The sequence below is a fragment of the Taeniopygia guttata genome, chromosome 1 (assembly GCF_048771995.1).
Source record: "Taeniopygia guttata chromosome 1, bTaeGut7.mat, whole genome shotgun sequence".
NCBI classification, from domain to species: Eukaryota; Metazoa; Chordata; class Aves; order Passeriformes; family Estrildidae; genus Taeniopygia; species Taeniopygia guttata.
This window is the reverse complement of record NC_133024.1, coordinates 59,913,533-59,926,115: the sequence shown is the minus strand read 5'-3', so window position 1 is coordinate 59,926,115 and position 12,583 is coordinate 59,913,533. Positions and strand designations below refer to the sequence as shown.

At 42.1% G+C, this 12,583-nt stretch overlaps 1 protein-coding gene across 11 annotated transcripts in view; it reads left to right on the top strand.

The window, feature by feature from the left end:
* LCP1 (lymphocyte cytosolic protein 1) overlaps positions 1-11,213 on the top strand; it is a 49,967-nt gene extending 38,754 nt beyond the window's left edge. For 8 of the 11 annotated variants that reach the window (XM_072928972.1, XM_072928974.1, XM_072928976.1 and 5 more), the window contains exons 8-17: positions 642-784; positions 2,447-2,473; positions 2,816-2,911; positions 3,414-3,609; positions 3,766-3,844; positions 4,045-4,159; positions 4,991-5,124; positions 6,089-6,212; positions 8,260-8,384; positions 9,774-11,213. In XM_072928972.1, coding sequence (XP_072785073.1) covers positions 642-784; positions 2,447-2,473; positions 2,816-2,911; positions 3,414-3,609; positions 3,766-3,844; positions 4,045-4,159; positions 4,991-5,124; positions 6,089-6,212; positions 8,260-8,384; positions 9,774-9,906 — 1,172 coding nt within the window. In that variant the 3' untranslated portion in view covers positions 9,907-11,213. The remainder of the gene's footprint in view (positions 1-641; positions 785-2,446; positions 2,474-2,815; positions 2,912-3,413; positions 3,610-3,765; positions 3,845-4,044; positions 4,160-4,990; positions 5,125-6,088; positions 6,213-8,259; positions 8,385-9,773) is intronic. The other 3 variants (XM_030272400.4, XM_030272411.4, XM_072928970.1) reach the window with 2 other exon arrangements.
* Positions 11,214-12,583: the final 1,370 nt, after the last annotated feature.

The window sequence follows — 12,583 nt, the reverse complement described above, 5'->3', positions numbered from 1 at the left end:
TGAAGATGAGCTGAGAGAGCTGAAATTGTTCAGCCTGTAGAAGAGAAAGTTTCAGGGAGACCTTATTGCAGCCTTCAAGCACCTGAAGAGGCTTATGAGAAAGATGACAATAAAATTTCCAGTGGGGCCTATTGCAATAGGAAGAGGGGTAATAGTGTTAAACAAAAGAGGATAGATTCAGACTTGGTATGAGGAAGGAATTTTTTGCAATGAAGGTAGTGAAACACTGGCAGAGGTTGCCCAGAGAGTTGGTAGATGCCCCATTCCTGAAAACATTCACAGTTATGTCAAATGGGGTTCCGAGCAAACTGATTTAGTTGAACATGTCTTTGCCCATTGCAGGGAGGGTTGACCAGATCTTTATGGCTTGTGGGCAGTTCTTAGACCATACTGTGATTGTCTTCCATTTGAATATGATCCCCTACTAGATACACAAATTACAAGCTTGGACTCATTTTATTGATGAGACCCTTTTTCTGTTTACATCCTCTGTCATGCTAACCCAGCTTGAATTTTTGAAACATTTTGGCAACTCAGATTCAGAAACTAGGGTAGGAAAACATAAAAGAGAGAAAACAGTTATACGTTTTCCTCAACAAGTGTTCACATTATTATTTTTTAATTTTTTCTTTCCTGCTTAGCCTTGATTGCTCTTCTGAGAGAAGGAGAAAGCCTGGAGGATCTGATGAAGTTGTCTCCAGAGGACCTGCTGTTGAGATGGGCAAACTATCACCTGGAAAATGCAGGATGCAACAAAGTCAACAACTTCAGCTCAGACATCAAGGTATGACAAATACTGACCAACAAAAGCAAAACAGTAGCTCTACACCCAAATTCTTGCCCTCCACACAGGGATTGTGCACTGAAACACTCCAAACAGCTGAGACTTGTGCTTGACAGTACTCTTCAAGCACATGGAGCTGGGTACTTAAAATGTTTTCTTTGTGGTTTACAGGTAAACCACTGGGTATGGTTTGGACAGGGCATATGGATATTGTATTTTCAACTCTTTGCCTCTATTGCTCACCTCCTTTCCAAATCTCCCTAAATAACTCTTGACCTGACTTTTGTTTGGAAAACCCTTAGTCAAACATGTAGAGAAAAATGATTGGGCATTTCCAATTCTCCCACTTGATCTTTCCTTTACCTGGGCTATGTGCTCCTCTGTCCCAACATTTGCTATAGACCTGAATGCATTTTTCTGTGAGTTTTAATTCACTGGGACTATTGAAAATACCACATCTAGACTGGGAGGCACTTGCAAGGGTGGATCTGTAATCTGGGTAGCATTATTTCTGGACCTCTTGGGCTTGTGGGTGCAGATTTCAGCAAAGCTTTCTCTGTAGGACCTTCATTGTTCCCAGAGAGATGTAGCTGAACCTCAGTGGGCACCAGAATTTCAGACACTAAAACCCAGTGTGAGGTCCAGACAGTGCCCCGAGGTCTAGAGTGTGTATAAAGGAGAGTATCTGAGCTGGCTTACAAGAAAGCCAGGGTCTGGCCAGCACATCAGCCTCACCAGCCATAACCTGACTTGCCTGCTCCCAGAATAGCATGGGAAAAATCTGGCTCCCGAGGTACCTGGTCGTAGGCTTCACCAGGGACTGAAGCATAAGCACAAGCATTTAATTGAAATTCAGAAAAAAAAAAAAACAAACCAAACCAAAACAAACAAAAAAACCCCAAACAAACAAAAAAACCCCAAAAAAGCCAAAAAAAAACCACCAGGGAAGGCAATAGGAGGGATAGAGGGTCACATTTGAAAATACAATTTTTATTGTAACAGATATTTGGTTGACTGTGTGGAGGTGACTGGAGAATATCCATGAAAAGGGAAGGGAATGGAGTCTTTCCCATCTTTCTGTGTGCTGGTCAAAAAGACTATGGTTTAACTGATTAATCCTACCTGCAACTGAAAGCTAAATCACAATTCTGGTGTTTACAGTTGGAAAATAAGGCACATGTTTACAAGATTTCAGTGGTTTCAGTGTTTACAGACATTCTCTAACTAAGTCTGTCTCCCCACCTCACTTCTGTTATAAATAACCACTTCCTAGATATCAGGCATATTAATGCAGATGTAAAATATTTTAAATAATTCAGGTAGTCTGCTTAATATTTTGAAGAGCATCAGTTAGGTTAGTTAGTCAAGTCCCTAGACATTAACATGTAGCTTTATTTTCAGTTCTTTGAGCTGATTTTGAAGTGAGTTGATATTTTCCGCATATGGAAGCAGTGTTGTATTTCACAAAAGATTAAAGACACAACATAATAAACTGTTGTCTCGTTCCTGCCCTTTTGCCTTAAAAATGCTGATACTGTTGTCAGTGTTAACTTCTGTCCTTGAAAACTATGCTTTCTCTTCCACAACTGTTCCAGCCTTGCTTTGAAATCCACTTTAAACATCTGCTTTCTCCTTCTGCATTTTCTTTTATTAAATGCTCAGCAGCCTGACTTCTACAGCATTATAAAGGTATGCATTTTCTAACCTCTAATTTTATGTTCAGATTGATTAATTCTGATATCTTTTTGTTGTTGCTTCCTTTTCCGTCAGTTCAACACACAGCATTTTGTCTCGTGTGCTGGCCATTCTCCAGCACATATATAGTGGCTCAAGGAAGAAATAGATCTGGCAAACACAGCATAAAGTAGGAATTGCTAAGTGCTTCCAGCTTAATTAATTTAATTATGTAGCCCAATGATCGATGTAATAAAAATGAAGCATGCAGGCACATTGTTCAGGGGAGCACTGGCATTCAAAGGGCCGAGCTTTAGATGTAATTTTTCTTCCCTTTAATTTCTCTGTCTGTCACAGGACTCAAGAGCTTATTACCATTTGCTGAACCAAGTCGCCCCCAAGGGAGATGAAGAAGGCATTCCAGCTATTACTATTGACATGTCAGGATTAAGGGTAAGATGAGATAAGTTTGGAATAAATGCCAATATTTTCTGTCTATTACTTGCATTCCTGGCCAACACAGAGCTGCACTGGGATGCCAGAGCCAGCAAATTCTTTATTGCATTGCAACATGATCCTGTATTTCAGAAATCAAAGCTTCCAAAGAATTAAATTATGTGTTTAGATTTTTGTTAGATAATAACTCTGAAACTTCAGCAACCATTTAATCACACTGATAAACTACTAGCATGTAACAAGTGTATTTAAATACATTTATCTGTGAATTTCATGAAACCATCACATTTACAAGGAGTATGGCTGTAAAAGCAATATGGTGAGGTGCTTGAACTGTAGGCAAAGCCCAAAATAGAGTTGCCATTAGTAAAAATGGGAACGGGAACAACTGTAAATCTGTCAAGGGGCTGCTTTAGCAGCTGGATCCCCCCAAGGAGACCCCAGTGGGGTGGTGCAGAGCTGGGGTGGGTGAGGCTGACATCCCGTTTGTGCCTTGCAGGAGAAGGACGACGTGCAGCGCGCTGAGTGCATGCTGCAGCAGGCCGAGCGCCTCGGCTGCCGCCAGTTCGTCACCGCCACCGACGTCGTCCGGGGCAACCCCAAGCTCAATCTGGCCTTCATTGCCAACTTGTTCAACAAATACCCTGCCCTGCATAAGCCAGAGAACCAGGACATCGACTGGAGCTCCATCGAAGGTCAGGAAAATGCAAATATTGCACGGTGATATTTCCCATGTGTCTCCTTCTGTTCATGGTTCGCTATGCTGTACATTCAGTTAGGGTTTCTTCCCAAAGCACTTACATTACTGAAGTGTGGTGTTCTGCAGGCCTTTGATGTGTCTGTTGTTTTAGGTGAGACAAGGGAAGAAAGGACATTTAGGAACTGGATGAACTCCCTTGGTGTTAATCCACGTGTAAATCACTTGTACAGGTAAGATGAGGTATTACACTCCCTTCAGATGATAAATACAGCCATCAAGTTGTTTGCAAGACCATAAAAACTTTGGGGCCCTATAAGAATTTATGCTGCTTTGTGTTTCCCAGGAAACTAAGTTTACCTCTGCTAATAGTTGAGTTGTGTTTCTTACCTCTATTCTTTGGACAATGATATATCGTTTTTGTTTCTTTCAGTGATCTGTCAGATGCCTTGGTTATCTTCCAACTCTATGAAAAGATCAAAGTGCCAGTAGACTGGAACAGGGTGAACAAACCACCATATCCTAAACTGGGTGGCAACATGAAGAAGGTACAAAAAGCTAGAATAGCTCCAGTAATGATGCCTTATCCTCAGTGAATGACTAAGTCATTTTAAACACCAATGTGGGTATTCACGTTGCCCTCCAGTCCCAAGGAGAGAACCTTAAATTATTTTTGTGCTTAGTCAGTGAATAATTTTTCATTCTGAAAAAGAAATATACATTAGACTCACTCACTCTGTTGACAGGTAAAAAATATTTGTTAAGTATAAAAAGACTTGACAACTTTTGTATCAGTATTTAGAAACTGTATTTGCAGATCCCTTTTGCTACTGCTTTAGGCACTGATTGTAATGCATCTGGACTGTGAGATGCATGGCACCAGCTTAATTGCAGCTGTCTGGATCACTGCCCTCCACATCAAATGAAGACAGTGATGATAAGCATTCTTGATCGGATGCATCAAGAACCGATCACACAGTTGCTGCTAAATGCAAAGCTTTCTCCCAACTATCTGGATGAGTAATTGCATCCAGTTAGACCAGATTGATCAACCAATCTAAAATATTGGCTGGGACACTAATCCTTTGTCTCAGCACAATGCCATAATGCTGGAGGTACCCATGAGCCATACACTTTTATTTTCCAGGATAATCTGCTTTTCAAGCCCTGATAATGAAGTATAGCCTTTTCTTCTATGTTAAATGTTCAGAATGTTATTTTTGGGATGGATCTGCCTGCTGGTAGTCAATCAGCTGTTTTATCACAAAGCCCCAAAGTTCTTGTTTGCCCAGGAGGCTGAGTGATCCAAAGAATTTAAAGTAACAGTGTCTTGTCTTCTTTCTTCTTTTTTCCTATATTTTTGACCCTGCCATTAACAGCTTGAAAACTGCAACTATGCAGTGGAACTGGGAAAGAATCAAGCCAAATTTTCCCTTGTTGGAATTGCTGGGCAAGATCTGAATGAAGGAAACCGTACGCTCACACTGGCCTTAATCTGGCAGTTGATGAGGAGGTAGGTCAGGCAGCCACGAGCCTCAGAGCATTTTGATCTGCTCAGTTTGCATTGCTGTGGTTATGCTCTCACTGAGGAGGCTCTACAGGCTACAGCCCTCTCACTCCTCTGCACTTCAGTGCCAAGGCAGAGTGACCTTCTGCTCACTCCTGGTTAAGGATGTGATCACAGCACGTCTTGTGGGCAAGGCCATTACAGTCAGCTCATGCAGAAGATTATTATTGTCACTAACTGCATAGCGACAAGAAACGTTTATTGCATAGAAGAGAGGGAAAGAAGTTAAAAGGTCTCTGTGTCAGGGAATGAGGACAATGTCCCAGAAACAAGGAATTTATGCAGAAGTTTTGTAAGCTGCTCCCTGAATGGGGCACAACTAAGTACCTTTCCCCATTTTAATCTAATTCTCTGTGTGTGCATGTTTCTGTGTTTAAGAGTACCATAGCTGGAAGTAAAAAGCCTCAGTAGTTGGGAACTGAATACAAACTAAATTCAGACTATAGAGAAAGGTAGAGGTTTTTCAGTAAGGTGGTTAAAATAGGGACCTACCCTAAGTTTGGGATATCTTTCTAAAGTGTATGCTGTATAAGCAAAATACTCCAGGCTTGGTTTTATGCAGAAGTCAGTCTTAGGTGAGCAGAAGGATTCCCTTCTATTTCTAAAATCAGTGATTCTTTTTTAAGCACTATGAGAATAAGTAATTTACAATGAGATACATTGATAGGAATTCCAGGAATTTTAAGTAACCAAAACTTTTATCATTCCCAAAACAGTGATTAAGGAACTGGGGATGAATGAAACTCCTTAAATTAATAATTGAGTTACAACATAAATCATATGCACTGTGAGTGTGCGTGAGGCAGAGGAATATCAGATCATTGGGATAATGCCAGACAAGCTATGCACTTGCAGGACAGTTCTGAGGTTACAGCAGACTTTGAGCAAATATCTTGGCTTCCCTCTTAAGGTACACCCTAAATATCCTTGAAGACATTGGTGGTGGAGAGAAGGTCAATGATGAAATCATTGTCAGCTGGGTCAATGAAACACTCACTGCAGCTGGGAAGGATTCAACCATCTCCAGTTTCAAGGTACAGTTTTTTTCAGAAATCTCTGCTCAGGAATCTCTTACTCAGAGTGCTTGTGTGTGTGATATATAGGTGTGTGTATGCATATATACACACACTCTACATTATGATATAATTCACTGCATTGCTTGATTATGTTTCATTCCCTTTTAAAAGCTTGTTCAAATACACAGGTTTTATTTGAGAGACTTTATTGTGAAAGAGTAATAGAAATATGATATGAACACTACAGGAAACACCTTGAATTCTAGTTTGGCTTGGGAAATCAAAGGATGGAGACAGGAATGATGACAGGAATTAAGAAAGAACTGCTATGCTGTTGGTTATGAATCAACAGCAATTACAAATAGCAGTATTAAAATGAACAATAGCAATACATTCATAACCTGGTAGTACCATCCAGGGTATCTTGCCCTATTTTGCAAGGTACCATACTAACACAGAAATGGACCAGTTCTAGAGCACTTCCAATTGCGCTAACATATCTATGACACTTCCCAAGCTAGGGAACACTCAGTGGATATAAATCAGCAGTTTGCACCAGGCGAGAACAGATCCATCAAACTTCATGTAATGAGTTCAGGAATCACACAGCTGATCCCTCTCACCCCTCCCATCAGTAGATGTCTATCAATGTCATCTCCCCACAGGAAGCAAATGCACGAGCCCTGCACCCCATCTTTTGCTTTAATGACATTGTATTCTATGACAAGGTGACCTGCTTCATGGATGAGGAAAAGGCTGTGGATGTTTTCTACCGGGATTTTAGTGAAGCCTTTGACACTGTTTACCACAACATTCTCCTGGAGAAAGTGGCTGCACATAGCTTGGACTGGTGCACTGTTCACTGGTTGAAAACTGGATGGCCAGGCCCATAGAGTGGTGGTGAAAAGAGTTAAATCCAGCTGGCAGCCTGTCACCAGTTGTGCCCCCAGGGCTCAGTTTTTTTGGGCCATTTAACATCTTTATTGATGGTCTGGACAAGCAGATCAAGAGCATCCTCAGTCAGTTTGCAGAGGACACCAAGCTGGGCTGGAATGCTGATCTGCTGGAAGGCTCTGCAGAGGGATCTGGACAGGCTGGATTAATGAACCAAGGGCAGTTGTATGAGGTTCAATGAGGCCAAGTGCTGGGGTCCTGCACCTGTATCACAACACCCCCGGCAGCACTACAGGCTTGGGGAAGCTGTCTTGCAAGAAAGGACCTGGGAGTGTTGGTCAGCAGTGGCTGAAAATGAGCCAGTGTTTGCCCAAGTAGCCAAGAAGGCCAATGACACCCTGGCCTGTATCAGTAGTAGTGTGGCCACCAGGACCAGGGCAGTGATTGTGCCCCTTTACTCAGCCACACCTTGAATCCTGCGTCCAATTCTGGGCCCCTCACTACAAGAAAAACACTGAGGTGCTGGAGCTCGTCTAAAAGGCAACAAAGTTGGGAAAGGCTCTGGAGCATAAATCCTATGAGGAGCAGATGACAGAGCTAGGGCTGTTTAGCCTCAAGGAAAGGAAGCTCAGGGGAGAGCTTATCACTCTCTACAACTGCCTAAAAGGTGAGTGTAGCCAGATGGGGTCAGTCTCTTCTCCCAGGTAACAAGTGATAGGACAAGAGAAAATGGTCTTGAGTTGCAAATGGCCAGGGAAGGTTTAGATCGGATATTAAGGGAAGTTTTTTCTCTCAAAGTGTTGTCAAGCCCTGGAATAGGCTGCCTAGCGAAGTGAGTCACCATTACCAGAGGATTCAAAAAATGTGTAGATGTAGTGCTTAGGGACATGATTTAGTGGTGGACTGGGAAGTGCTAGATTAAGAGTAGACTTGATCATAAAAATCTTTTCCAACCTAAATGATTCTATGATGTTTCATCCCTTGGGTAAAACAAAAAAGTCCTAGAAAGAGTTCTTAGTCTGCCTTAGATAAAAAAGTATTCTAAGTAGCCCTTTGTGAAGATCTAAATGGTATTTGACTGAACTGTGCATTGCTCTTGAGTCTAGACTCTGGCTTTGTGGGAGTTCTGTCATTCTGTTCTTGCATTTAATTTTATCTTTCATCTATGCAGGATAGCAAAATCAGCACCAGCATGCCAGTCCTGGATCTCATTGATGCCATCCAACCAGGGTCAATCAAATATGATCTTTTGAAAACAGAGGACCTGAATGATGAGGAGAAACTAAATAATGCTAAGTATGTTTCTGCCAAGTGGCACTTAGCATGAGTTACCTGCTCAGGCTGGCCTGACTCTGTCTTTAAAATCTACTCTGCTGTCATTTTCATCTGGCACAACCTCATGTGAGAAATACCACTTGAGTTAGAAGCATGAAGGCTGGGAGTTAGGTAGTAAAAAGAGTATCAATGCAGTGTGTAATGTTGTAGTTCTTGCTTCATAAATCCCTTGAAAGGATTGAAACCACTTGGTGTCACAAGCTCCTATTTTCTCATATTAAATTTAAAATTGTTTCAGAGATCAGGGAACAATGCTAACAAATAGTGAACAGGGATTAGTGACAGCTCTTTGGTCACCTACAGGTAGAACAAGTGCATATTTAAGAGAGAAAGAGGAGAACAGGATTCATGCCTGAAAAACTGCTTCTCAAGATGTGGATATTGATTTTTTTTTCCCCTGAATGCAAACGATTTCCTAGCAGAGAGTCAATTCTGGGGGCATCTCCCTCTCCTTTCAGAGTTACACAGATCACCTCCTGGTCTATCATCAGTTTAACTTCTCCTCTTCTATGCAGTAACTACAAAGGAGAAAAGGATGACTGTAAAGCAATCAGAGCTGCCATTATTTTTGTAAAGACTTTTCCCACTGTTCTTTTTCCTTCCATTTCCTACCATCTGTTCTCTTTCTTTTCTTGCAATCCTATGTGTGCTTTTCTCTGTACTTTATTTCGTCATTCCTCTGCTGTTCTTTTCCTTATTTCACCCCCATTCCCCCATGCTCCCAATGCTTCCCTGCATTTTGGGGAAAATTTCACAAATCTATATGCTCTGAAGTGGAAAGAACCTGGGATTTTCTAGCTTTTAAAAAAAAAAATAAAGAGAAGAGACAAACTCACTGGAGAACAGCCAGTGGCTCTGAGCAGGGAGATGGGAATGTCAATTTGCACTTTCTGGGTATGACTGAAGTAAGTCCCCAGATGTTGATTTCCAACAATACTGATTTCCACTGGCATCAGCCTTCTGCTTCTATCCTTGCAAGTTTGTTTATATACAAAGGCAAAGTCTGAGTCTCAGAGATTGAGGAGGAGTAAGATCATAATGGCTGGTTTTGAGGATAATCTTTTAGGGGGATGGATGATTAAATGTTTCGTACCAGGATTTGACCTGCAGTCTCCCATCCTGCACGCAATCAGTTCTCTAACCATCAGAGAATTCACTCTACCTTTTATTAGAAATGCAGTTCTTTATGAACCTGTCTGATACATTCCTATAGAAAAGTTTAACTTTGGTAAATCAGTGAAACCCACTCTGGTTTTGATCATGTAAAACACTTAACAGAGGGAAAATTATTGCTACTGCACTAATTTCTGTCTTTATTTTTCCCTTTTTTCCCCCACCCCTGTAATGCAGATATGCCATCTCTATGGCAAGAAAAATTGGAGCAAGAGTCTATGCCCTTCCAGAAGACCTGGTTGAAGTAAAACCCAAAATGGTCATGACAGTGTTTGCTTGCCTTATGGGAAAAGGAATGAAGAAAGTTTAAAGCACAAAAGACTTGCACTGATGTTGGTTATTCACCCTTTAGATTCCTTCAAACTGGATGCTGTTCTCTGTATCAAATAAATATGCAGGGTGCTCATGCTTTTAAGGCATGAATGTTATACATGGTTCCAGGTCATACAGAAGTTGTGTATCCACATGTATCCAGGAAATACTTTGTTGCTTGATTTCTTTGCCTTATTTTCCCACTTTGCTGGCTATAAGCATTTCATATTCCTAAACAAGTTTTCGACGCTGAGGCCTAAGCATATCCTTTCATTAATGGATACCAGGGTTTTCTGTGGGAGGTCATCCAGTGACAGACAGCTTTTAGGACTATGAAATGTTATACTCTGCTTCTGCCTGAAAATGTTGTCATGCTTTTCGTAGCATTTCTGCCATATTTACCTTCAGTTTGCACCTGGGATAACAAAACAGGTTTCCTCAAGCCAATGCAAGTAATAGTGACTTTCTGGAGCAGTAGGATCCTCTGAGGAAATTCTTGTGGAAAGAAAAAAGTGTTTGGTGTCTGTGATGTGTTGCTGGTATGTAAACTGAGCAGTACTTTTTCCTGCAAGTTATGCCTCTGCCATCCATGGCATTACTCAGATTACATTACTGCTCACCAAAAAAACCACACTGCAGCCTGGTCCTCCAAGGATATCCAAACTCTGGAACCTTTGCAAAAAACATTCTGCAAGGAATAATTCATTTTTATGTCATAATACACTTTAAAAAGATTGCAAAGAATGGTAGAAATGAAAGCCATGTTAAAGAAACTAAGGGAATGTACTCAGTAGCAATACAATGAGAGGTGAACAAAGGGATGCAGAATGACATATTTATGTAGACAATAAAAGTCCAACGCTGTTAAGTTCACAGACTTGCACTCAAGGGGCTGTGGCTCTGATTCAGGAGAGCATTTATACCTGTGCTAGCATAAGAAACACATTCTAAAATGCTCCCCTGAACCCATACTGGAATCCTCAACAGAGCTAAATCAGCTTTGCTTTGCAGCTAACAAGGCACTGTAAATTTGCCTCAGTTGAGGTCCTAGCCCTGTCTATGGATAGTCAGTGGGATATATTTGCACTGAATCTCTTCCTTGGCATGAGACATTTACTGGCCTTTATGTGGATTTTACTGTGGTGAAATGCAGAAGGAGGGAATTTTGCCTTAATGCAATCCCGTTGACACAGTTCTCTCCCTCTCCCCCTCCCTTTCCTCCAGACCTTCAGAACTGCCTTAACAAAGAACCAATATTCTATGACATGAGAGGTCTCTCCAAATAAAATGTTCTATAAAGCCAAATGTGTAGCCCTTGCTTTTAGTGGTGGACGTGCTAGTCGGTGTGTGTCATGGAGCTGAAATGGGGACAGAGGTAAAAATAATCTGTGGGCTCACTGAGAATGTGTCTTCTGCATTGTTATTGAAACCACAGATTGCAGAGAATGGAAAGAATTATTTCCTAGGCCATTTGTGAAAATCCCACTCTGAGACTCTGTGAAAGATGGGACATTGTTCTGGCTGGACTTCCAGTATGATTTCTCCATTTGGTGCACTGCCCAACATCCTCTTCCTTTGCTCAGGTACCCATAAATTTTTCTTCTTTAAGGATTCTGCAATGCAAATATGCTGTTTTGTTTCTTCAAGAATGGCCAGATCCTTCTCCTGATCAGATCTGACTCCCCCATTCCTCCTAAGAATTTAATACAGGATGGGAAAAGTACAGCATCCTAAAACCCATTCTGTCTGGTCCCAGTATTTCCCAGTGCTTCCAGAGGAGGAGAACATCCAAAGTGCTGCACAATGGAGATGTCACCCCAGCTTACTGCCCAGGAAGGGGGAGTTATGAGACCATGGGCCCTACACTACTCCTCCTCTTTTCAAGTGTACCACCTGCTGTTGCCACAGAAGAGGGGTAGCACTGAAAAGGCAGCTGCTCTCCCCTTGTAATTGACTTGAGAGTCCTTCAGAGGTAAACCAGAGAGAGGAAACTGTGACTGCAGAGCTTCTCTCAGGTGGGATGACCTTGTATTGTGTGAGTCACATGCATGTGTGTATGTGTTTGCAAAATGAAGAGGCAATTTTTTGGATAAATGGTGTAGATCTGAAAGGACTGGGTAATCCTGCCTGAAGACAGCCCTGCTCCAGGTTCCTTGTTTCAGGGAGATGGTCTCACCCTAGAGTCAGGGGCAGTCATGAAGATTGAAGTAGATTACATATTGGAAATGGCAGCAAGAACCAGGGTGAGAAGGATGGCTTTTCCCTTGACCCCAAATGAATGCAGGCATTTGCCATCCCCAGAGAGTAGAAGAAATTTTCAGGCGTTTTCCATTCACCAGCTCTTAGTAACTGAGTTTTTTGCACAGGGGTAGGATTTTTAGAGGAGTCTGCTAAGGTCAGCAGAGAGGAGGCTTCCATATATCACTCATTTCCACTAGGCAAGGTGTAGGACTTCAGGGGCTCTGGGGACTGAAATGCCTCCGCCTCAGGCTCTGGAGAGGGGCCAGGTGATGTACGGTGTTTTTTGAACCATGTTTTGTGGAAGGGGCTGCTTTTCCTCCTCCTCGGCATCCCAGCACGCATCCCTCCCCGCTGGCAGTGCCGTGGCCGCAGGCTGCTTTGGGGAGCAGCCGGGGCGGGTGCCACCCGCAGCAGGGAGGGACAGGTCACCGCGA